Below are 23,349 nucleotides of genomic sequence, written 5' to 3' on the forward strand. Positions count from 1 at the left end.
GCGGCGTTCCTGCGGAGAATGCCAGGGCGCTGGAGCCAGGCGACAAGCGCAGTCACACAGACCACTTGCCTGAGACGAAATGCCGTCCTCCGAGAAAAAGGCCATTTTAAAAGGCCCACAATTAGACACATCTGTGTCAGAAAGTTTTTAAGTATAAGAATGGAGAAATATTCTACAAGCATTGAGGGGAATCAGGTGATTGCCCTGCTGTCCCCCGGTTCTCGGCTGCCTCAGATGCCGAGCAGCAGACAGAACCCAGCGAAGGGGATGCCAGGGTCCCGAGAGGGCAGGGCTGAATCCAGGGAGCCCACCTGTCTTCCATGGGCGCGAAGAAGAGAGGCTAGTGCTGAGAAAAGACACCACATTTCTTAAGAAATCTCTAAGACGTCATCCATGCCACGGAGACGTGAACCAGAACTGTGATCTCAAGGACGGGAATGACACAGTATTGAAGGGCCAGCCTCGTCTCTAGGGTGGCAGCCTCAGAACCTGGTGGAGTTGCACGTCGTCGGGGCCTCCTCAGCTATCCCCACTGTGCCCCTCCCTCCCGGGAATGGGACGACTGCTTCTCCCGGCACGTCCTTCACCTCCTGAGCCTCAAAGCTCAGTGCTGGCATGGCATGGGAGCCGTGGACGGCTGCTGCCCCTCATCCCTGCTGCTGCTTCAGTTTAGAAGCCCATTTTTTTTCAAGCCCCAGGTATAAGTCTTATTGGTCTTGGCTAAACACAGTCAATTCACTCCCCTCCTTAGTGATTGTTTTCGGGGTGGGCATGTGACCCATTTCTGGCCAATGGGAAAAGAAGAGAGCTGACATGCATGAGACGGCAGCCCTGAGGATGACGGCCAGCATGGGGACGCCACAGGAAAGAAGGGGACCCGGGCCCAGCATGACGTCCTTGGTACCAGAAGTGCCACCTCCAGACCTGTAAGGTGGGACAGTTAGATACTGGGCACCTCATCTCCTAAGTGTTCCGTTGCTTGCTGTTCTTGACTGATGAACTCAATGCGTCTGAGTTATCTTAAAACAATAATGGTGCTCCTCCGTTCCAGCGCCTATGCATGCAAAATTTTAAAACATGGAGACACGGGCCAGGAGAATTACCAACCTACAAGTATGCCCCCATGTGACAGGACCAGAGCCACATAAAGCATGACAGTGATCCTTTCACTGCTCAGAACCATAGCAGAGGTTTTCTGCATGTGTACAGCCCCTGCTAAATGCCCTGGGCGGTGGCCCTGTGTGATGGAAAGGCCACGTCAGGTGCTGCGGGTCCGTCTACGCCTTGAGGCTTCTCTGTGGACCCGGCCTGAAAACCAAATTGGAAAACCAATCTGTGAAAACAATGTGACCAAAACCACATAAATAAATATATCCCGGCTCCCCCACTTCTAACAGTGTGACCTTGAACAAGTTACTTAACTTCTCTGTAGCTCAGTTTTTTAATTTGTAAAAGGGGATGATAAATATAGCACGTATTGCACAGAGCTGTTAGGAGGAGTCGGTGAGGAAGGTGGTGCCTGGCACAGTGAGCACTGTGGTGTGTGAGTGTGTGTGAGGGTGTGCACGTGTGAGAGCCAAAAAGGGGAACAGAGAGGAGAGGGGGCGGGGGTGGTGGGAGAGGAGTCAGGAAGGGCACAAACGGTCAGAGAATAAACCCACGACGCTGGTGACCAACTCTAGCATGATCTTTATTTCACTTTTTTGTTTTTGTTTGGTATTTTTAAAAAGAAAACATATTTTTTTTTTGAGGAAGATTAGCCCTAACTGCTGCCAGTCCTCCTCTTTTTGCTGAGGAAGATTGGCCCTGAGCTAACATTCATGCCCATCTTCCTCTACTTTCTATGTGGGACGCCTACCACAGCATGGCTTGCCAAGCGGTACCATGTCCACACCCAGGATCTGAACCGGCGAACCCGGGGCCGCTGAGAAGCAGAATGTGTGCACTTAACCACGGCGCCACCAGGCCGGCCCTATCATTTTTTGTAGGTTCTAAACCTACTTTGATAAACAAAGAAAGAAAAAATAGAAAAGTACCCCAAAATACTGCAGGGGTGATCTCTAGGAAGTAAGATTCTGAAAAATTTTATTTCTGTTTTAGACATTTCTATAGTTTTCCTCATCATGCACGTCTTAGTTTTGGAATCAGAAGAATGCCTTCCTATGAGAAATGGCTGCAGAATGTGTGGTCGCTGGGTCACAGTCGGCAGACACCTCAGGTTGGGGGAGCCCTGGGAGGTGGCGCGCCCAGGTCGGGGTCCTCTGGCTGGCCCCGTCGGCTGTCTCCCCTTTCGGAGAGAGCCTGGCGGAGCCCCCAGCCCCTTCCCCTCAGCACCTGCTGCTGATTGAAACCCTGCGGCGCCCACGTCTCTGAGGGTAACTGGACACTGGTGGCCAGCAGGAGCCTAGCCGAGGTCTGACGTGTGTGTTGAGCGAGGGAGCCAGTTCCCTGCCAACCCTCTGGCCGAGCCCCAGGCCCACCTGCCCTCTGCCCGCAGGCCCCGCAGGCTGGAGCCCGCGTGCTCAGGGCTGCAGGCGCAGATTCTCCGCTGCTACCGTGACCACCTGCAGGAGGTGCTGCTGTGCTCCGACCTGGTCAAGGCCTACCAGCGCTGCGTGAGTGCGGCCCGCAAGGTAAGGCCTGGCCCTGCCCTCCTGGCCCCTGTGGACGCGTCGGGGCAGGGCACCCGCGTGCTGACCTCTGCGCTTCTGTCTGCTGAGTCAGACTTTCGGAGCTCCAGGCCTCTGCCCTGGCATGGGGAGGGACTCTTAGGCCTCAGATGTCCTCAGTCCTTTCCTGGCTCAGACGTTCTGCCGGGCTGTTCCCACGAGTGCTCTCGGATGCCTGGGCTAGGAAAAGGGGGCCCTGTGGGCGCTGGGCCCCACTAGGCTGAGTCTGAAAGTGGCACTGGGTAAAGTCAGGCCCCACCTTCAAGGGGCCGCCCACCTAGTTAAGGGCATGTATGGGCCACCCGCTTCTTACCTTTGGGCAGTTGGGGGTAGGAGCATGGAGAAGGCCCCCGGTGCAGGGTGGGGGTCATAGAAGGGCAGAGACAGCCCTGTGGAAGAGGGAAGAGCCTCGGATTCGGGAAAGTGACAGGAGTTGGGGTGCAGCCAGCCTGAGCTGGGGAGGGGATGCAGGTCCTTCTCTGTCCCCTACTCCTGTGCTGGTCCAAAGCACCATGCCAGGGCCCAGCTCTGGGGAGGGGGTGGCATAGCGGTCCCAGGTCTCCTGCACTCCCCAGCCCCGCTTCAGGGGGGCTGTGGGCTGTCGGAGATGTCTGGGGCTGGCAGCGCCCCTACCCTGAGGTGTGGCCTAAGGCCTTGCCCTCATTCTCCCACGCTCCAGCTGGCTCCCACTGCTCTCCTCCTGCCTCCCCTAGTTCCTGTTCCTCTTCTAGACAGTTCCGTCTCCCTTCCCGGGCCCAGCAGTACAGTGCTCCAGGCTGGACCTGGTTCCTCCCCACCCTGACATGGCACCCCCACCTGGGGGCCTGGCCTTCACTCCAGGGGCTCTTGGCTTGGAGCTCGCCAGAGGGCTGGCGTGTTTGTTAAAAGAACCTGGCATGGGGCCTTCTTCCCATGGAAAAGCCTCTTTTGCCGGAATAAGAGACAAGTGGCTGTAGGTGCTGGTTGTGGAAAGGCTGAGGTCAGAGGTCATTGGTGGTCGGGCCTGGTGTGGCAGTCTCCTGCTCAACAGCCCAGCCTCTCCAGAGCCCTCCTCACGTTTCTGTCGGCTCAGACCACAGCTCTGCCCTGCTCACACCCGCCCTGGGCTGGGCACAGCCCACACCAGCACCTGCTGCCCAGCATCAGCTCTGGCCTCTGGGATGCAGCAGCGAGGGACATCGCAGAGCCCCGTGGAGAGCTGTTTGCTCGATTTCAGACTGCGCAGGAAAGACAGCAGTTCCTGCAGTATCGTCAACAGACGGAGCGGGAGCTGGGCCAGCCGCACTGGGCCACGCCGTGTGGGCTGTGGGACGGGCAGCTCTCCCCATGCCGCTTTGCGTCCACCGAGGCCTTTGTGAAGGCCGCACAAAAGTCCCTTCTCCTGCCGGGACCCAAGGCTGTTCCGAGCCTCTGCCCACCACGCACCTGACTCCCCGAGGGAAAGACCTAGGGCTGTGCTGTGGCCCCCTTGGCTGCCCCGCAGAGCGCTCGTCCAGCCCCAGCCCTGACTCTGTCCTCCCTCGCTCCATCCAGGCCCCGCGCCGTGACAGTTTTCAGCCCCTCCCCCAGCAGAGTATTTCTTTAACAAACACATCTCACCAATGTATCTTCATTGCAGCGAGGCAAAATGTGATTACGGAGGAGACAGATTGCATTTAACTCCAGTGTGTTCTCTGTGGCTCCAGCCTGCTTGAGAGGGGCTCTGGGGCACTGCCAGGCCTGGCTCTCTCCTCCTGGCCCCGCCCCCCTGGCGTTCTTAAAGCCTAAATTGGAGACTGAGCAACTGGCAGCAGCAGAGACCGGCCTGCTCCCCGGCTGCGTCTGCAGCGTTCCTTCGGGAAAGCATGCTCGGCCGACTCTCAGGCCTCGTAGCGCAGACGCTCAGCTTGCCACTGTGCCTGAGATGCTGCAAGTGCGAGAGAAACTCCCACTGCCCTCAGCCAGCCTCCTCCAGAGGATGGCAGGTTAAAGGATCTCTAATGGGGATTTGCTTCTGGCAGCAGCCAGGTGGCAGGAACCCTCGTCTCTGGCAGCCAAGAGTAGGTATAGGACAGAGGCCCACCTGGTCTGGAGCTGGGGCAGGGAGCACCTCCCCAGAGCTCCTGGGGCACGCTCCAGCACCTGGGGGGCCTTCCATGCCCAGGGACGTGTGCGTGTGTGCGGATGTGGACAGCACCTCGGAAGCAGGTTTCATTGAGTAACCGCCTGATTGTGAGGGCTCTCGTGTTCCAGAGCACACTCTCCGAGTGGTTTCACTTAGAAAATCCAAGTGGTTAAGTACGAGAACAGAGGGGAGACCTCAATGGGGCAAAGGAGAGTTGGGCTGGGAGCTGTCTCTACACAGGGTGGCATGGGGAGGCCCCTGTTAGCTGGTCGCTGCAGGCATGTGCTGAGTGGGCACTGGGCACAGAGGTGAAGAGGCCCAGCCCCAGGCCTCGGGGACCAGCTGGGGAGGACGGTTTCCACTAACGGCTCACACTCACGGGGCATCGAGAGCCTGAGGCCCTGTTGGAGCTGAGGCCTGGGGGATGCACAGGGCCTCTGGCAGAATAGGGCTGGAACTGAACTCTGCCTTGTTCTCCTTTGTAGGGTTGAGGAGCAGCCATCACTCTTGGCCCTGGCAGTGACTTGGAGCCCTGAAGAAGGGACCAGTTATGGGGCCACAGGCCACAGACACCGTGCCCAGCCATTTCCCGCTGGGTGTCTACAGATGCTTCTGTGCCATATGCTTAAGAAATCGAGTGTGTGCGAGTGTCCAAAAACAAATAAAGCACATGTCTTTGTTTCAGTCATTCTCTCTGCTGGCAGACAGTCACTGCTGCCTCCTCTGTGTCCAGCCCTGTGCCGGACCCTGGCAGTGCAGGCTGAGTGAGACAAGCTGCCCCCTCAGGGAGGACCTGGCCTAGCAGGGGAGACGGGCATGGAAACCCAAAATTAGGCCTCAGCACCAACAGGCCACCCAGAAGCAGGTATGAGATGAAATGAGGGGAAAGCGGTTGTTTCCAGGGATGGAGCAGGGAGAACAGGCCAGCTTCCTGACGGAGGCTCTGTCTGAGCTCCAGCACGAAAGCTGAAGGATGGCTGGAGGGCAGGCCAGAAGCTGAGGAGATGTGGGGCTTGTGGGGAGCACAGGCCCAGCCCAGCTGGGCATTTGCAGAGAGCAAAATGGGGGCCAGGCAGGGCAGGGGGTAGAGGCCAGGCCGAGGCGTGGGGTGTCTCTAGCAGGGAGCAGCACTGTCCAGTCCCTGGTTCTTGGGGAGGAAGGGCTTGAGGGGCACAGGACACCTGAGGGCGGATGACCATGGAGGCTGGTGACAGGCCAGGGGACAGAGCAGGGCAAGGCTTAGGAGCTAAAACTGGCAGGACTCTGGATTTGAGTGGGCGAGGGGAGGATCAAGGATGATTTCCAAATTTTTGGCTTGGGTGCTAGTGTTTCTACAGACTGAAATGAAGGACACAGGGCGTTGAGAAAGGCAGATGACACCTGGGTTGGGATGAGCTCTGCTCAGTTGGTGTGTAAACACTGGCCTGCCAGGCCTTGACCTTTGGCGGGACCCCCGTTAGGGTGCCTCGACCACACCTGGGCTGCACTCTGGCCTGCCTGGTGCAGTGGGAGGCAGCAGGAGGAGTTTGGGGTGGGCTTCTGATCTGTCAGATACTCCCCTGATGACCTTGGATGTCCTGCTAAGGTTCTTTTGGAGAGTCCCAAGCCGTCTGCAGCTAAGAGCCTGCAGTCTGGACTCAGGCTTTGCAGCTCAACCATCTCCGCACATCCCCAAATTCTCACGTGCAGAGCTCAAATGGGGATTGAGGCTTGGCAGTGTCCAGTTGTCTGGGCAGGTAGCACGAGGTGGTTCTATTCGGCCACACTGCATACTGGCTGAGAAGAAAAGAGCTTTGAGAGATGCCCTCTCTAGAAGGTGTGGGTCAGCTTATCACAGCCACAAGGACACAGTCAGAAAACACACGGGGGTGAGTGGCCAGGGTAGGAGTCAGGGCACCTTGGCCTGAGCCTCCTTGAACCTTGCCTGGCAGCCCAGGGAGGGGCTGGCCATCTTTGAAGTCAACCCTGGGATCATAGGTCACCTGGTCTACTGACCTGAAGTGACATCAGTCCTTCAGCTGCTGATACCCTTCTGAGACCCCTCCGAAGCCTCTGGCGTCCAGGGTGTTGTCCAACTTGGAAACCTCACAGGAATAACTCTCAGACTCCATCCTCCTACCAAGGAGTCAGTTAGGGGCAGCTGTGTGTCTGCACGGGTCTGTGTGTACTTGTCCATCTGTGTGTGTGCACATTGTGGGCACATTGTGTGTAAACACTATGTGTGTGCACATTGTGTGTGTGTGCACAGTGTGTGTGTATGTGTGTGCATTGTGTGTATACACAGATGTGCCTCTGTGCTTGTGTTTGTGCACAGGCAGCCAGCCATGCTCACCACCTGCTAATGCTCCCGGGCTCTCTCTCGCTGGATCTCAGCCCATTTCCCTGAATCCCCTGGAGCCAGCACTGAGCTTCCCTGGCCTGATCTCCATCCCTCCCCTACTAGGCACTTAGGAGGTGTGTGTCCAGAGCCGTCTGTGTCATTGTATTGGAGTGTGAGTATAGGGGGACTCTGCATGTGCTCAGAGTGCAGGCTGTATGTGCATTTGTGCATGGCACGCTTAAGTGTGGACGTGCATCTCCAGTCCCTCTGCATGGCCATACATAGTAGGAAGTAGGGCCTGAGAGAGCATTGCATGGGTGAGGGGTCTGGACCTGGAGGTGGACATTCCTGGGCTCAGGTCCCCACCTGCATGACTGTTGAAAGGGAGCATTAGTACTCATCCCATCCAGTTGCTGGGGGATTAAAAATGATGATGTTAGCTGTGATATCCAGGGTCCAACCAGGAAACCAGAAACACCCTAATTATTTAAAACAGAGGGAATTGAATGCAGGGAGTTGATCACAAAGGAGATGGAGGAGCTGAAAACCCAAATGGGATGGTGTGATAACCCAGAAATTAGCAGTTTCCTTCCGGTAGGAAGCTCCCATCCCCCAGGCCTGGAGGGACGAAAGGAAGAGGTGGGGTCACCCAGTGGAATCTGGCTCCACAGGGGCTCTGCTCAGGGGAGCACAGAGCTGCTGCAAACAGTGGCTGCCTGTGGCCGAGAAGATGGAAGCAGCCTGACCTCTCCTCACGCCCTCCCGCCTCCATTCGTGCCTCCCATGGCTGAACCTGGGGGAGACGGAGGGCCAGGCAGCCTGGAGCTGCCACCTGCTATGGAGGAGGGGAACTGAGAGCCAAGACCACAAGCAGACCACAGAAAGCCTTTCAGTGGGTCCGTCTGGGGTGTGCTGAGTGGGAGGTGTGTACGCGTGTGCTGTGCTTGGGCAGGTGTGAGTAGTGGGTGCAGATGGTGGGTGTGTACACACACCTGTATGTGTTCACAGCTTATATTGGCACATGATGGACAGCTTGCAGAGAGTGGGGTCAGTCCTCAACCCTGGTTGTCATTTACCGTGTGCCTGGCACTCTCCCATGCCCTTTATAAACACTGACTCGTGTAGTCTCACATAGCCCTGGGATAGCTACTGCCATCATCACCCTGCCCTCCCTTTACAGATGAGGGGACCATGGCACAGAGAATGTGAGTAACTTGCCCAAGATCACACAGTGCTCAGTGTGACACGGCATCCCCTCTTGGAGGCCAGGTCCTCGCTGTGTGCTGGGCCCCGCCCAGGGATGGCCAAAGTCTTGACTCCACCCTGCTCCAGGGACCCAGCTGAGAGGATCAGTCTTGTACCCTTTCCCTTCGTCTGGCTCCCCAGATGGGGAATGTGGCCCCCAGCAGAAGAAATGGCTAGAGTTCATTCCTTCTAACGTCATTACCGACTTGGAGAGGCCCAGTTATGCCAAGGCAGGTCTGAACGGGCCATCAACACCAAGGTGGCCATGCGCCCTGGGGCAGGACCTCGTGTGAGGTGCTGATTCCTACACACTGAGAGAGACCAACCCTGCCTGGGCCACAGGCTGCCACCTCGGCCCACGACCCTGCCACCCCTGCCGGTGCAGATGCTGCGCTGACATCCCGAGTGACTGCGGGTGGCTGGGGTGGGGCAAGAGCAGGGCGTGCAGGGAATGTCCAACGTGCCCTGGACCCAGGAGGAGGCTGAGTGTCACTGCGGATGTGGCAAGGGCGCTAGCCTGCAGAGCCAGAGGAGGCGGCTCACCAAGCCACTCGGGAGCACACGTTTAGTGAAACACACGAAGCCTTCTAAAGTGTGCAGCTCACGAAAAATGAAAACAAAGCAGGCACACACACACGTACACTCCATCCCTTTGTTGTTTACAGGAGACACCACCTTAATTATGAGGGCACAGGTCAGTTGAAAGGAAAACAGCTGCTGGTTGTGTTAATATCAGGCGAGGTGGGCTTCAAGACCAGGGGTGCTGTGGGCAACATGGGGGACGACTTGCAGGAAGAGTTAGAAACCCTCACGAGGTGTGCACCTGACTCGGAGCACACTCCATGAGCTGAGACTGCCGGGTGAGAACGAGAGACGGCCGGGTCCACGGTTGACGTCGGAGATCTGGGAACGTGCACCCCCTCTGCCCAGCGACCGCGGGTCAGTGGCTCTACCAGTCGGGCCTGAGGAGGTCAGAGCGTGTGCGGGCTCTGCATCCTGGGCTGTCGGGCCTGGCTTTTGCTTGATCACTGGAGAGCCTGCTCCACAGCGTGATGTGGAGATTCAGAGCGCAGCTTTGGAACCAGACAGACCCAGCACCGACTCTGAGCCCCCGGCAGCAGTTTTCCTGAGCCTCTAAGCCTCTGTTTCCTCATCTGTGAAAGGGAAACAGTCATAGGCGCCATCTCTGAGGGGGTTATGATGACAGGTGTCCCCACAGTTAGTGCTTAGTGTGACTGCAGGGGACCTGCCACCAGATCCCCTGCAGGGCCAGCTACTGGCAGACAGCCTCTCTGAGTCCTGCCCCTCTGAGAAGTGCCTTGGCTGAGGAGCCACCTCAGCAAAGTTGCTCCCCAGGGAGCCAGGGTTTGCATCCAATTACTGCTTGATGGGATGGGGTATAAGACCAGGCTCCTGTGCCCCAACCTGGAGCCACCTGGAAGGATCCCGACTGGAGAGCTGGTCATGGCCTCATGAGACTGCTTGGCAGCTCAGTTTGGCCCTCTGCCTCCTGCTCCCTCCCCTCACCAGTTGACCCCAAGGGCACTCCCTAATAGAGTGCTGCAGCCTCATCTCTGACTCAGAGCTGGCTTGGGAACCCAATGAGCTGACATTGCTTCATTGTTAGATCCTAGGTACTGGGAAACGATGGCAGTCCCTGGTCCACGCCCCTGAGCTCATTGTCCACAGGAAAGCTGACGGTGGAAGGCAGTTGGGATGAGTGCCCCAGGGAGCTCAGGGCGCAGCGGGCCAGGCCTTGGGGTCAGGGAGAGCCCTTCTGAGGAGCCGAGGCTGAGCCAGAGTGGGCCGGGGAAGCAGCTGCTTGTCTATCATCGTGTTAATAACAATGGCAGCCCACCAGAGACTACCTCCACGTCAACTGGAGGAGACGCAGAAAACAAAATGAGACACATCCCTGAGATGGCTCCACAGCCATGGACAGGAGTGACGCGGAGCACTCAGAGAGAGGAAGGAGTCTGTGCCCGATGAGCCCGTTCTTTGGATGAAAAAATACCACCTACGCACAAGACAAATACACAAACAAAGAAAAAGGCCAGAAGGGTCATACAACAAAATGCTATAGCGCTTTTCTTGGGGGATAGGATTATGGGTGTGTTTTGTTTTCTTTTTTATAATTAACTGTATTTTCTGTTGTTCTACATTGGCCTGAACATTTTTTTCAGTAGCGCCCGGGCTCAATGCCTGCCGCAAGCAGAATGCCCGTGGTGGTGCAGCCCTCTACAGCTGGGCCTCCCTTCCCAGGGGCCGTCCGGCCCTGTGGCTGGCCCCATGGCAGGGTCTGGATCTCCTCAAATAGAGAGCTTTTCCCGCCTGCTAAGCAGGGCAGTGATGGGGATGTAGCTGTTTGAAAATGCGGGGTTGGGAGAGGGACATGGCAGGGCCAAAGCCTGCCAACGGATCCCCAGGCCATGGGGGAGGACGGCGGCAGGCGGGTCTCAGCTGTCCATCGTGTACACAACAACCACGGCACCGAATGTCTGCCACGTGCAGTCGCCATTCTAGAGGCTGGAGATCCAGCACTGAGCCAAATGGAGGGAGAGCCTCCCCCAGGAGTTGGAGACCCATAAAGGAGACAGATGAGATAGCATCAATGATCCAGGGGGGTGTTGATCTAGGAGAAAAAGGAGGGGGGCCAGGAGCACCAGGAGTGGGGGATGCCGTGTCCCTTGAGGACAGGATGCACCTGAGCCCCCACTTGCCGGGGGTCCCCACACCCCGACAAGGCAGCTGCCCATATCTCCCTGCCCCAGAACCAACACAGCCAAATCCAGGTTGCTTTTAAGGAAAAACACTTCCACTTCATACCTGATAACCTGCCTCATTAAATTTAATGGGCTGGTTATTCCTGTTAACTAAACATCAACTAATTATGAAAAACATATTTGCTGAAGTTTGACTATGGAACAGATAAACAATTACATGGTTATTCAGCCTCAAAACACACGCAGTAATGAAGTGGAGCGCACACTGCAGCAGGGAGGGCTGGGGAGCACTGGAATTCGGAGAGCCCCCTGCTTCCTTCCAGAGCTTCGTGGGTCTCAAGAACGTCAGTGTCCTGGAGAGCTGGGGTCTGGGCAGACGGAAGTCAGACAGGACCCCGGTAGCACCAGGGACAGAACCCTAGCTCAAACGGGCTTGAGCAAAAAGAGCGTGTTGGCTTACGTGATTGAAGAGTCCAGAGGAAGCCTCAGGCATGGCTGGAGCTAAGGGCTTAAACGCAGCGCCCAGAACCTGGCCTCTCTCCCGCATCTCTTGGCTCTGTTCTCTGTCGCTTTCATTCACAGGCTCCATCCAGGAAGTGCTGCAGGATTCCCTCCATGTCAACAGTTTCTTTCCCTCCAGCTCCAGCTCCAGCGTGGGGCTTACGACCAGGTAAGAAATTGCTCTCGAGCTAACAAAGTGATATCAGGAACCTCTCAAGGGAGGCCAATAAACATGAAAAAATGCTGTACATCCTTATGACTCATCAGGGAAACGCAAAGCAAAACACAGAGAAATAAGCTCTGTACACCCATCTGATGGCAAAACTACAAGGACAGACAACGTGAGGTGCTGGCGAGCGTGAGCATCCCTGGGGCCCGCCTCCCCCGCTGCCAGGAGGGTAGCATGATCAGACTACTTTGGAAAATGGTTGGGCTGTTTCTTATAGAGTTAAACAGCCACTCTGACACAGCGAGTTTACTCCTGGGTAGATACCCAAGAGAATGAATATGCGCATCGCCTGAATGGCATGGAGAGGAATGTTCACACAACTTTATTCATAACAGCCAGGGAGTTGGAACGACCGAAATGTCCATGGACAGTAGAACGGGTCAATTGTAGTTTATTCATACGACAAAATACTAGCTAGCCATGGAAAAGAACAAGCAGAACTCCCCATATGACTCAGATGAATCACACGTCTCGTGGAGTGAGAGAAGCTGGGTAGAGAAGAGTCCACACTTGTGTTAGCTTTCTAACAACTTAGCACAAACCTCGCAACTTGCAACCACACACCGCATCTTTCACACGTGCATGTGTCAGGATCTCTGGCTCAGCTGAGCTGGGCCCCCGCTCAGGGTCTCACAAGGCTGCAGCCGCGTTGCGGCCGGGCTGGGCTCCTCTCCAAGGCTCACCCGGCCGTTGGCAGAACTCATTTCCTTGTGGCTGTGGGATGGAGGCCACCGGCCATCCCCTGCCATGTGGCTCTCACAGGCCCGCCCTCAGCAGGGTGCTCACTTCTTCAGAGCCAGCAAGGGAATCTCTTATGTGACCAATGGAATCACGAGAGAGACCTCGCCTCACCTTTACCCTGTCCTGTGGGGTAGAAGCAAGTCACACACTTGAGGGGAGGGGTCGTCCACAGGTGTGACTCGCTGGGGCACTCCGGGTGTCTGCCACAGTGCTGGATGATTCCGTGTATGTGAAGTCAAGAGGGAGAGGGAGGTATCTTGAGGTAGCTCTCGTGGAAGATCTCCAAAAATCTGTTGGTAAGAGAAAAGAAAAAAGAAGAAAACAAAGGGGGCTCAGAGTAGGGTGTATAGTCTATATCTTTGGAGAAAACAGAGAGGCAAGAATATCCATAGGCATCTGCATTTGCCTGTGACAGTATCCACTGCCTCCGCCAGGACACAGGGAACTTGGTGACTGGTTTGCTCCCCGGCAGTGAGCTGGGGCCCAGCCAGAGGGAGACTGACAGTCCATTGTTCATCCTTTTGTACACTGCTTGGGTTTTTTCACCATGACCGTATATTTTAACCGTATATTTAAAAAGGCCTATTTTCATTGTGAAAAAAACAAAAAGGGCAGACATCTTGGAAGGTAAAGGCTCTGCAGGTGGCAGCAGCCCCTCCTTCCCCTCACCTCAGAGCGTGCAGTAGAGAGGTGAGGGGTCCACCACGTGACTCCAATAGGTCCAGTGAGCTGCCAGCGCAGTCTTGGCCAACAGGCAGGAAGAGCACACCTGAGAATGCACGCAGAGGAAGGCGGAGCCGAGAAAGAGATACCCGATGACATTATTGGGCCCCTGGTTTCAGCCTTGCCTGAAGCCAGGTGTCCTTGGACCTTTCAGAGAAGCAAGTCAGTGGATGTTGCTTTGGATGAAGCAAAGCTAGGTTTTTGTCAAGGCTGGTCCTACCCATTGCTTACATCTGATGTCTAGTCTGATTGGCCGTTAAACACTTTGAATGTCACCCCTGGTGTTTGTCCCTTGAACCACAAAAGCCCTGCCTGCCCTGGAGGGTTTCCAGTGAGCGGGGCTGCAGTCTGGTGGTGTGTGTCCAGGTCCCAGCCCCTCACTCACCCTGCTTGGCTGGTATCCAGGATGGTGGACTGCATGGCTGGCCACGCCCTTGCCCACGGAGGACACAGCGGGGGCTAGTCTCCTCCACTTTCCATACCTTCCCTGCCAGGTATCCGCGACACGTCTGCTTCTGACCTGGAGAAGACACAGGCCCAGAAACGCAGTGACATCGGTGTGGCCCAGGGCTGCTCCTGACCAGGCACGTGGGCAGGTGCTTCAGCGTGCCTTCCCCGAAGAGGAGGAGCCCGTCCTGGGGCTGCCAGGTAAGGTCAGCAGGGTGACCTCATGGGCACAGAGGCAACAAGCACCCTGTACAAAGCTTATGGTGAGTTAGGGAAATCACAGATTCCCTATGACTTCCCTTTTCACCTCCACTCCTGCCCTTGAACCTGACCACATCTGCAGGGCAGGGGTGCACAGCCACTGAGAGGGGCATGTGGGGCTGGGCCCGGCCAGGAGTTTCAGAGAGAGCTCTCTGGAGATGGCTCTGGGATGGCATGGCTGGGAGAGGGCGGCAGCCAGCTGGCGTCACCCTCAGACACTGTGGGGCAGAGACTAGCCTTCCCGGCTGCACCCTCCGAATGAGATAATAAACGGTTGCTGCTTTAAGCCATTCAATTTTAGGGTGACCTGTTACAAAGCAAATACATCCCACGAACCTTGCAGCATGTCCACCTTGTATACTTGTTGTAAGAAAGATGAGGTCCCTGGCCTCTGGGCCTTCCTTTCCAGGGGGATGGGTAATAAATGGCTTAGAAAATGTCAGGAGGATTAGGGGCACTGTTCTCCCGGGTGCATCTCACGTCAGGGGATCAGGAGTTTCTCTGAAGGAGAGATGAGCTGTGAGGCCTGGGGAACAAGGAGACAAGATCCGGAGACGGAGGGCGGGGCGTCCCCAGGATTCCTGAGGTGAGGTCTGCTAAGGGGGACGTCCTGCGGCCCGTGAGCTCTGTGCGGGCCGGGGCAGGACCATCCTGCTGGCCATCCTGCCCCAGCTCCAGGGCCAAGGGGCACGCTCTGCTTCGAGAGGCAGCAGAGCTGGGCCCGCGTCAAAGCAACAGCAGAGGCGTTTTTTCAACTTTTTATTTTGAAATAATTATAATCTACAATAATGATAGCTTCACAGGAAGTTGGAAAGACAGCACAGTGAGGTCCTGCGTACCTTCTCCTCGTCTCCCCCGTGGGAACATCTTACGTAACTACAGAACAACTTCTAGCTATTGAAACCAGGACGCTGACAGGGACGCAATGTGAGTGTCCAGTTCTGTGTCCTTTATTACACGAGTAGATTCACATAGCCATCGCTGTGATCAAGACACAGAACTGTCCCTCCCTCACGCTGCCCGTTACAGCCTCACTCCCCTCCCCCCACCATCCCTCACCCCTGGCAACCACGAATCTGTTCTCCATCTCTATAGTTTTGTCATTCGAAAATGTTATATATAAATGGAATCATACGATTTGCATTTTCTGTAATTATTGCTATGTTAGGGCTTAAGTCTGCCATTTTATTTATTTATTTTTTCTTTCTGTTTTCTTTTTCCCGCCTCCCTGTGGATTGCTTGAACACACTGTAGGATTCCATTTCAGCTTATCTGTAGTGTTTCTGAGTGTATCTGTTCACACAGATTTGTAGTAGTTGCTCTAAGAATTATACTCCACATAGGTGCTTACTTCAGTCTCCTGGCTTTTACCAGTTTGGGTGACATGTAGAAATCCTTCCTCTCTTTACATCCTTTACCCTTCCCCATTTATAATCTAATTATCTGAGCTCTTCTAACTATCCCGAGATATCAGACAGTGGTATCATTTTTGCTTTAATCGTCAGTGTAATTTGGAAAGCTTCAGGGGAGACTCAGCCCATTGTTTTTTCCCCCCTTCCAATGCCCCCAGGTTCCTTCTTGGGTTGCTTCCTCTCTGTGTAGAGCGCTGCCTTGAGCTGCCCTTCCAGGGCAGGGCTGCTGGTGACAGGGTCTCTTGCTTTTCCCTTATGTGAGAATGCCTTGTCTTCCCCACATTCCTGAAAGGTATTTTCACAAGTTACAGAATCCATGGTTGACAGATCCTTTCTTTTCAGCCCTTAACACGTCGTTCCACTTCCTCTCGGTCTCCATGGTTTCTAATGAGAAACCTTCGTTGTACAAAATGCTTTCCCTTGTTGGTAAGGCACGTTTCTCTGTCACTGCTTTCAAGGATTTTTGTCTTCAGTTTTCGAAGTTAGACGATGATGTGTCTTGGCATGGATTTCTTTGGGTTTATACCATTTGGGATTCATTCAGCTCCTTGAATCTGTAGGTTTATGTCTTTTGCCAAAATTGGGAACTTTTCACCTATTATTTGACTACTTCTCAGTCCCAACCTCTTTGCTCCTGTCCTTCTGGGACTTCAATGACACAATGTTAGATCTTTTGTTACATCCCACAGGTTCCTGAAGCGCTACTCTTTTTTTCTAGTCTATTCTTTCTCTGTTTTTTGGATTGAGAAATTTCTATTGTTCTATCTTCAAGTTCACTGATTCTTTCCTCTCTCTCCTCTGTTCTGCTGTGGAGCCATTGTTTGTGCTTTTTATTCTGATTATTGTATTTATAAAACAAATTCTGAGATATCCATTTGGTACTTCTTTCTTACTTTGATGTCCTTGCTGATACTTAGTATATTTTCATTTGATTCGAGCACATTCATATTTGCTCACTGAAGCACCTTTTATGATTGCTGCCTTAAAATCTTTGTCAGATAATCCAGTCAGCTGTGTCACCTCAGTGTTGGCATCTGCTGACTGTAGATTCTCAAGCAAGCTGAGAGTTCCCTAGTGCTTCCTATGATGAGTGACTTCTGACTGGGTCCTGCACATTTGGAGTACTGTGTACTGAGCCCCTGGGTTGCATCTCAACCTTTGGTTTCACACCTGGCCTCCTCTGACCCTGCACGGGTGGGCAAAGAGGGCATTGCCTCATTACTGTTAGGTGGCAGGCAGGTCCCATATCCCTGCTTCAGCCCAGGGATTTTTAATGAAACAAGAAAACCTGGACTGCTTCCCTGATCCCAGGGGGTCTGATTCTTGGGGCCATGGGGTGCAAGGGTCACTGTGCCCTACAGAGAGGGTAGCAAGGATGGATTTTCCAGAGGCCACAGCCTTTGAGAGGACTCCCATCCTTGGGATATCATCGGTGACCTGGCTGTGAGTCTCAGGGTGACAAGCACTCACTATGTGCCTCCTGGGTGTGGTGTGTGCTGTGGGAGCCAGACTGAGCCAGAGATTGCAAACTAGAGGCCTGCTGGCAAGGCTATTCTCACTGGTGGGTCTTGTTCACTCAACACTTACTCAATAGTCTGTCCATGCTTTCCACAGAGCAGGTGCTCTCAAGCTCACAGCTGGCTCCAGCTGTCACCAGCTCCTAGATTCAGCCTGCCACACTATTTACATTCATCACCTACCTGGCCCCTGAAGTCATCTGAGTTTGCAGCCACAGAATGAGGTGATGCTGAGCCCCTCCAGTGCTCTTGGGGAGTATCTGTGGAGTGGTGGGGGAGCTCTGCTACTGTATCTTCTGTGTAATGCAGTATTGACAGTGACCTCGTTGCATCACCAAGACCGGAGAAGGGCTGGTGACAGACCTGAGCCCAGACTGGTTACAGCTGGCACAGAGAGGGACAGGAAGCCTGAGGAGGGCTTGTGAGTGGGGAGGGGGCTTCCTGAAGGAGGGGGCTGGGAGCTTGGGCCTTGAAAGATGAAACATAGAGGTGGGGCACTGCTGGTCAAGGGCACAGCATGGGGAATGAACTGAGGCTTGAAGGCATCTTTGGGGCAAAAATCTCAGGGTGGCAAGAACACTGGGCCCACTGGAGAGAAGCAGCCTAGCAGGTGCTGGCCTGCTGGCCTGTGGGCCCTGAACACCTTGCAGGTCCCACAGCCAGACCTGCTTGTTTTGATAACAGAACCTAGATTTTCTTTGGGAGAACTACTGCCCAATGCCACCCCCGGCTCTGAAGAGGTCCCTGATCCCAGCCCACCACTGTCACATTCTACACCCTGGCCACGGTGAGTGGTTTGAGGGGCCACACGGTCCAGCCTGCTTCACTGAGACTCCATTCAGGGAATTTTCCTGGACCTAATGAGAAAGAAGTGCCTGGAACTCCCGAAGCCACCATGCACAGGAGGCCCAAGCATGTGTGAACCAAGCTAGTGGCCAGCAGAGCCCACAGGTGGGGAGAGAGTGCCAGGGCTGGAGGGCCATGCTCTACCCAGACCAGACATGCTCACATGCTGCTCACCTGAGCCATACTTGGCCTTTGGAGCTTCAGCTCAGCTGATTTCTGTTGCCTGCAACCAACAGCACCTGACTCATAAGGGCAGGGTGTGGGAGGAGGCCAAGCTTGGGTCTTAGCAGTCTTCCCTTCAGAATGTCCGCACCTGGGCTGAGCCCCTCTCCTCCTGCTTGGGAGGACCAGGCCAAAGGCATAGAGTGTGGTGGTGTCTCTGTGCACACCCCTCCACTGGCCTCACCTTGTCTCTGGCTCCTGGACAGGCCTCCCCACATCCATGCTGGACCCCCAAACCTCTCTCCACCCAGTGGCCAGAGTGGGCTTCCTAGAATGCAACAGGAACTGTGGCTCACTCCTGTGCCCACGGTAGCCGCCAGTGGACTGAGCTGACACACCCATCCCACAGGGATAATGATGAGCCAAGATGACCCACGGTGCTGCACGCACAGGCCAGCCCAGGGCAAGTGCCCACCTACCGCCAAGGAGCCCCAGGAAGCACCTTCTCTGTGCCTGAGCCCAGTGTGCATGCATGTGCATGTATGTGCGTGCATGTGTGTATGCGTGTGTGTTCATGCGTGCACAGACTATGGGGTTGGAGGTGTTCATGTGTTGAAGGAAGCCCCCGGAGGGTTTGAGCAGGGAAGGGTGCCTACTATCTCTCCTCTCTCCGATTCCTCTGGGCCACAGGGTGGAGAGCTGAGTGGGGAGGGGCTGAGTGGGAGCTGGTGACCAGGCAGGGTCCCCACATCCTTGGGGCAGGAGGTGATAGGAGTGGGGAGGTGAGAAAAGGATGAGTTGGAAATATTTGGTTCCAACATGGGGGTGAGGGACAGACAGGAGTCAAGGTGACTCTGGCTCTGAGCCTGGCGACCATCACCCAGGGAGCTGGGGTGCCCAGGACCCTCTCTGCTCCTCCCCCCTGGCCTCCTCCTCTCCCCGCAGTGGTGGGGGCCTGCCTCCAGGAGGGAAGATGGCACCCATGAGTTTTTTGCACATAGCTCTGAGTCACCAAAATGCAGAAGCGGCCCCTGGAGCTGCTAGTGGGAACTTCGGCAGGGACTGAAAGAGGACCCTCCTCCCAAACATCCCCCACTGGAGCCCTGTTCCCAGGAGTGGCTCCACATCGGCCAACAATCTCCCCAGCCCTCTCAAACTGCCTCGGCAAGCAGAAGCGAACGCCGCAGAGGAAACCCAGAGAGGAAGCGCCCCAGCAGCCCTGCTGACTCATCTCCCCATGATGGGGGGCAGCGCCAGCACTGGTGAGGAGACACACGTACACGCACATGGGAGCTCCCAGCTCAACCTAGCAGGGTTCCCCCGGGACAGGCCGGGGCTCCAGAGTACGGGACGCACCGCGCTGGGCTCATCATAGCAACAGTTACTTACCAATTTCTCTCCAACAAACTGCCAGTTGGGGTCTCCTCTCCACATTGCCTATTGGATTGTTGCCTTTCCCTGATTGATTCTGGGAAGTTCCTTCTATGTCCTGGATATGCATCTTTTGTCAAGTATATATGCATTGCTAATATATTTCCCTAAATCCTGGCTTGTCTTCCTATCTCTTTCATAACTTTTAATGAACAAAAATAACTAATTTTAAGGTAGTCAAAATGATCCATATTTTCCTTTATTTATTTTGACATATTGTTGAAGAAGTGCTTCCCTAGCTCATGGTCATAAAGATAACCTGCTTTATTGTCTTATAAAGACTTGCTGTTTTCTTCACCATGCTCCAGTCCAGGCCCCCCTGGAACTGACGGTCGCGCACCATGCTCGAGCGTCAATCAGACTTCCATCTTGAAAGGACCTTGCTGCTGCCAGAAAGGTGATGCGAGCAGGAGCAGGGCCTGCAGCAGGGTTGCACGAGCCCTGGAGGGGAGGAAGAGTGTCCAGGAGGCCTCTGGGCTTCCTGCTTGGGCAGCCGTGGGATGTGAGGGTGCCAGGTTAACTGTGACCTTGGCCACCACCCAGAGCCCAGTGGCCCTCCTGAGCTTCCCCCAGAGACAGCTGGAAATAGGGGCAGACCCTAAAGAGAGGCCCCAGCTCTTGGGGACTGTTGTGCACAGAGTGAGAAGGGCCTTGAGTGGCGCCTCCCTCAGTGGCCCCCTGGAGGGTAGGTGGCAAAGGAGCCGGCAGAGAGGTGGGGACAGCCCTTGAGCCCACCCAGAGTGAGCACAGATGGGCATTTTCTCAGGCCCTTGTGCCTCCTCCCTGGAGCTCTGTCAGGCAGTCTCCGACGCCCAGTTCACGGATGAGGGAGCAAGGCTCTGAGGGCAGATGGGGCTCGCTGTACGTTAACCAGCCAGGGTCCGTACCCAGGGGCACGTGGCACAGAAGTCCATGAGGAAGGAAGGACCTCGGGCCTTGTTGGGGGGGGGGGGCGCGGTAGGGGGTGTCTGTGTGTGTGTGCTCACGCACGTGCATGCACACACATGCAATGTAGCAGAGTGGTTGAGTTGGGACCACAGACTATGAAGCTAGACTGCCAGGTAGGCCTCTCAGCTCTGACACCTACCAGTTGGGTTAACTTGGGCAAGTCACTTCCCCTCTTTAAAACATAAAATGTAAAATGTAGCAGATCCTTGTGTAGAGTCAACACCATATTAGCACTCGTTCAATAAAATAGTAAATAGGAGTTTTGAAAAAGATGCTCCCCCTCATTCAGGGACGTGCAAATTAAAACCATTATGCAAAGCCAGTGTGTACCACCAGACTGCCAGAAACTCAAGAGTGCAGTACCAAGTGTGGGTGAGGAAGGGGCTGCCCGGACCCTCCGCCTGACGGCTGGGAGTGCAAACTGGGGCCATCGCTTGAGAAAACTGTTTTTCAGTATCCAGGAAGCTCAGCGTGGCCCTCCCCAGCGACCCTGCAATCCGCACGTCTAACGCACCCAAGCGCCTGCACAAGATGTCCGTCACAGCCCGACCCGCAGTGGCCCACACGGGGGCAAGGGTGATCAGCACCACGTGCGGCCTCTACAAAGCAGAGGAACAAACTGTCAGCGCCGGCCCGCTGGCCCTCAGGCCGGAAGATCGCATCGCTGCGACGTCCCGAGGCAGCACCGCAAAGCAGCCAGCCGCTCCGGGAGACAGACACAGTCGAACCCAGAGGAAAAGAGGAAAAGTTTAACTCAGAAACTAGGATGGGGCTGTGTGAGGGGACGGAGGGGACAAGACGGGAGGGACCCCTTGGCCAGGTCTAAGTTCCTTACCCTGGACTGTGCGGCTTTCCTTTTCTGTAGGGATGACAGCCAGGTTCTCACAGCAAAAACCCCTCCAACGGCTCTCGCTGCTCGTCCCCACCCCTCACCCTCCCACTACAAGGCTTTCTTGTCCTTGGGGTTCTATTATTGTGCGCTTCTGTCGCCTCCCCTCACCTGGGCCTTGTGCTTTCCGCGGGGAGCCCTTCCCATGCCCCACCTTCGGGGTGGCTCTCAGAACGCGCAAGCCCGCCGAATGGGCAAGTCACAGGGCGACTGTCCTCCGCCCCGCCGCTGGGCCGTGGGGCCGGCGCGCTCAGTCTCACGGGGGACCAGTGGGCAGCCTCGGCCGCTTGCCCCACTCGGCGCACCTGGTGCAACCCGGCCCCGCAGTGCCCCGCCCCCTGGCCCCGCGAACCCAACCCCGTGTCCCTCTGCACCCCCAGCCTCCCCGAACCGGCGTCTCCGCACCACCTGCGCCCCCGGCACACACGAGTACCCCGGCCCCCGCGCCCCCCGCACACCGGTCTCCCGCTCCCTGCGGCCCCCGCACACCTGGGTCCCCACGACCCCGCACCCCGTCCCTGCACTCCTTTGCCCACTGGTCCTCCGTCCTGGGACGCCCGGGTCCGCGTCCCGCCACGCCAGCACCTGGGGGCTCTGGGTCGAAGTCTCCCCAAAGGCAGCGTCCCCATCAGTTAACGCAGTTGCTGCAGGGGTGTCGCGCGGGTCGGCCGACAGGAGGCGCAGTGGGGCTCACCGCCAGGGCGCCCACCCACCAGCAGATGCGCTCCGAGGCCACGGACCGGGGACCCACGGCTCTGCATGACCCCGGGCACGGGGCTCTCCGTCCTCCGGCCTCAGTTTACGCTTCCTGAATGGAGTTTGCGCTCCCAGCCCGGACTCACGCAGGCAGGGCCATGCCCCTAGGACACGGGCCCAGGGCAGCCCGGGCGTGGGTTCCTGGGACGCCCCGCCCAGGCCCCGCACCTCCCAATTAAGGCGGGCGCTGCATCGCCCTTTGAACGCGCGCGGTGGGCCCGGCCGACGCGCGGAGCGGGACAGAGCGCCCTCTGGAGGCCGCCGCCAGCCCCGCCCCCCGCCCCGCCCCCGGCCCCGGGCGGCGCATGCGCGCGGTGCACGGCTCCGCGGGCGGCGAGAGCGAGGCCGGTCCGCATCCGCGCGGCGCTCGGCGCCCCATTCATGCTGGGCAGCGGCGGCGCGGCCACGCAGCGGAGCCCGGGCGCGGCGGCCTCGGCCTGGGCGGCCTGCGCGGCTTCGGCGGCCCCGCGGCGGGGCGGGCGGCGGCGGCGCGGGCGGCGGGGCGCGGCGATGGCCGGCGGCGGGGCGCGCCCCGGGGCAGCCCGTGAGTAGGGGCGCAACTTTCCCCGCGGCGGGCCGGGCGGGGGTCGGGCCCGGGCGGGCGGAGGGCGCGCCGGGGGGGCGCCCTGGGCGGCCTCGGCGGGTCGCAGGGCACGGGCCGGGCGGCGGGCAGTGCGCGGGGACTGCGGCGCGCGTGTCCGCGGGTCCGCGTGTCCCTGCGGCTCCGGCCCGGCCCCCGCGTGTGTCCGGGCGCGGCCGCGACGCCGGCGGCGAGCTCTCCGTGTCCCCTCCCGGCCGGGTCGGACCGGCCCTGGCCCCGCGCCGCCGGCCCGCCCGCCAGCTTCGGGGCAGCGCTCCAGGCGACGCGGGGGCCGGGGGCCGGCGCTGCCCCCTCCTCCGAGGCGGGAGAGAAAGTTTGCGGCGGCCCCGCCGGGAGGGCCCTGCGGATGCCCAGGCCGAGCCCGGGGCTGGAGCGCGGACCTCTGGCGGGGCCGGGCTGGGCAGGCCGGGGCCGGCTGCGCGGCCGCCTGGGCAGGGCCGCGGGGGCCGGAGCAGGTCGTGCGGGCTGCGCCCTCGCCGGCCCTCAGGGCGCCGGGTGGAAGTTGGAGCCGCTTCCTCGGAACCCACGCCCGCCCCCGCCCCTCTGGCCCGCGGTGCGGGGAGGTGGGCGCTGTGTCCGCCCCGGGCCCGCCGGGCCGCGCGCCCAGCCTGGGAGGGGGTGGTGCGGGTGCCCACGGGAGGCCGCCCTCCTCGCCCGGGCCTCCTCGGCCTCCCCCTCGCGGGGCCTCTCCAGGGTCAGCCGGCTTTCCTCCGAGGCTTCCGATTGCTTCCTGGACAGTCCTGGGCCTGGTGTGCGGCATAGCTGGAGGCGGCGGGGCTGACTCGGGAAAGGGGGAGCGGGGCTCCAGGGGGGCCCTGCTTGCT

The 23,349-nt window shown here is 57.4% G+C and overlaps 2 protein-coding genes and 1 long non-coding RNA gene across 6 annotated transcripts in view; all 3 read left to right on the plus strand.

The window, feature by feature from the left end:
* The window catches only part of CHCHD6 (coiled-coil-helix-coiled-coil-helix domain containing 6), a 252,155-nt gene extending 246,694 nt beyond the window's left edge, over nucleotides 1–5,461 (plus strand). Inside the window, exons 7-10 of one of the 4 annotated variants that reach the window (XR_011427148.1) lie at nucleotides 752–931; nucleotides 1,864–1,984; nucleotides 2,101–2,633; nucleotides 5,259–5,461. Coding sequence is in view for 1 of the 4 variants with exons in the window: in XM_005613810.4 (XP_005613867.3) it covers nucleotides 2,498–2,633; nucleotides 5,259–5,264 (142 nt within the window). In the remaining 3 variants the exon portion in view is untranslated. The remainder of the gene's footprint in view (nucleotides 1–751; nucleotides 932–1,863; nucleotides 1,985–2,100; nucleotides 2,634–5,258) is intronic. The other 3 variants (XR_002800467.2, XR_011427147.1, XM_005613810.4) reach the window with 3 other exon arrangements.
* Nucleotides 5,462–11,591: 6,130 nt separating this feature from the next.
* Nucleotides 11,592–15,100, plus strand: LOC138918181 (uncharacterized). Its single transcript, XR_011427149.1, has 3 exons — nucleotides 11,592–11,731; nucleotides 13,750–13,903; nucleotides 14,759–15,100. It is a non-coding gene; the product is annotated as an uncharacterized lncRNA (long non-coding RNA).
* Nucleotides 15,101–22,273: 7,173 nt separating this feature from the next.
* Nucleotides 22,274–23,349, plus strand: part of PLXNA1 (plexin A1) — a 54,511-nt gene continuing 53,435 nt past the window's right edge. Inside the window, exon 1 of the mRNA XM_023619847.2 lies at nucleotides 22,274–22,468. The gene's annotated coding sequence lies outside the window, so the exon portion shown is untranslated. The remainder of the gene's footprint in view (nucleotides 22,469–23,349) is intronic.

Source organism: Equus caballus, chromosome 16 (genome assembly GCF_041296265.1).
Source record: "Equus caballus isolate H_3958 breed thoroughbred chromosome 16, TB-T2T, whole genome shotgun sequence".
In the NCBI taxonomy this organism is placed as follows: domain Eukaryota; kingdom Metazoa; phylum Chordata; class Mammalia; order Perissodactyla; family Equidae; genus Equus; species Equus caballus.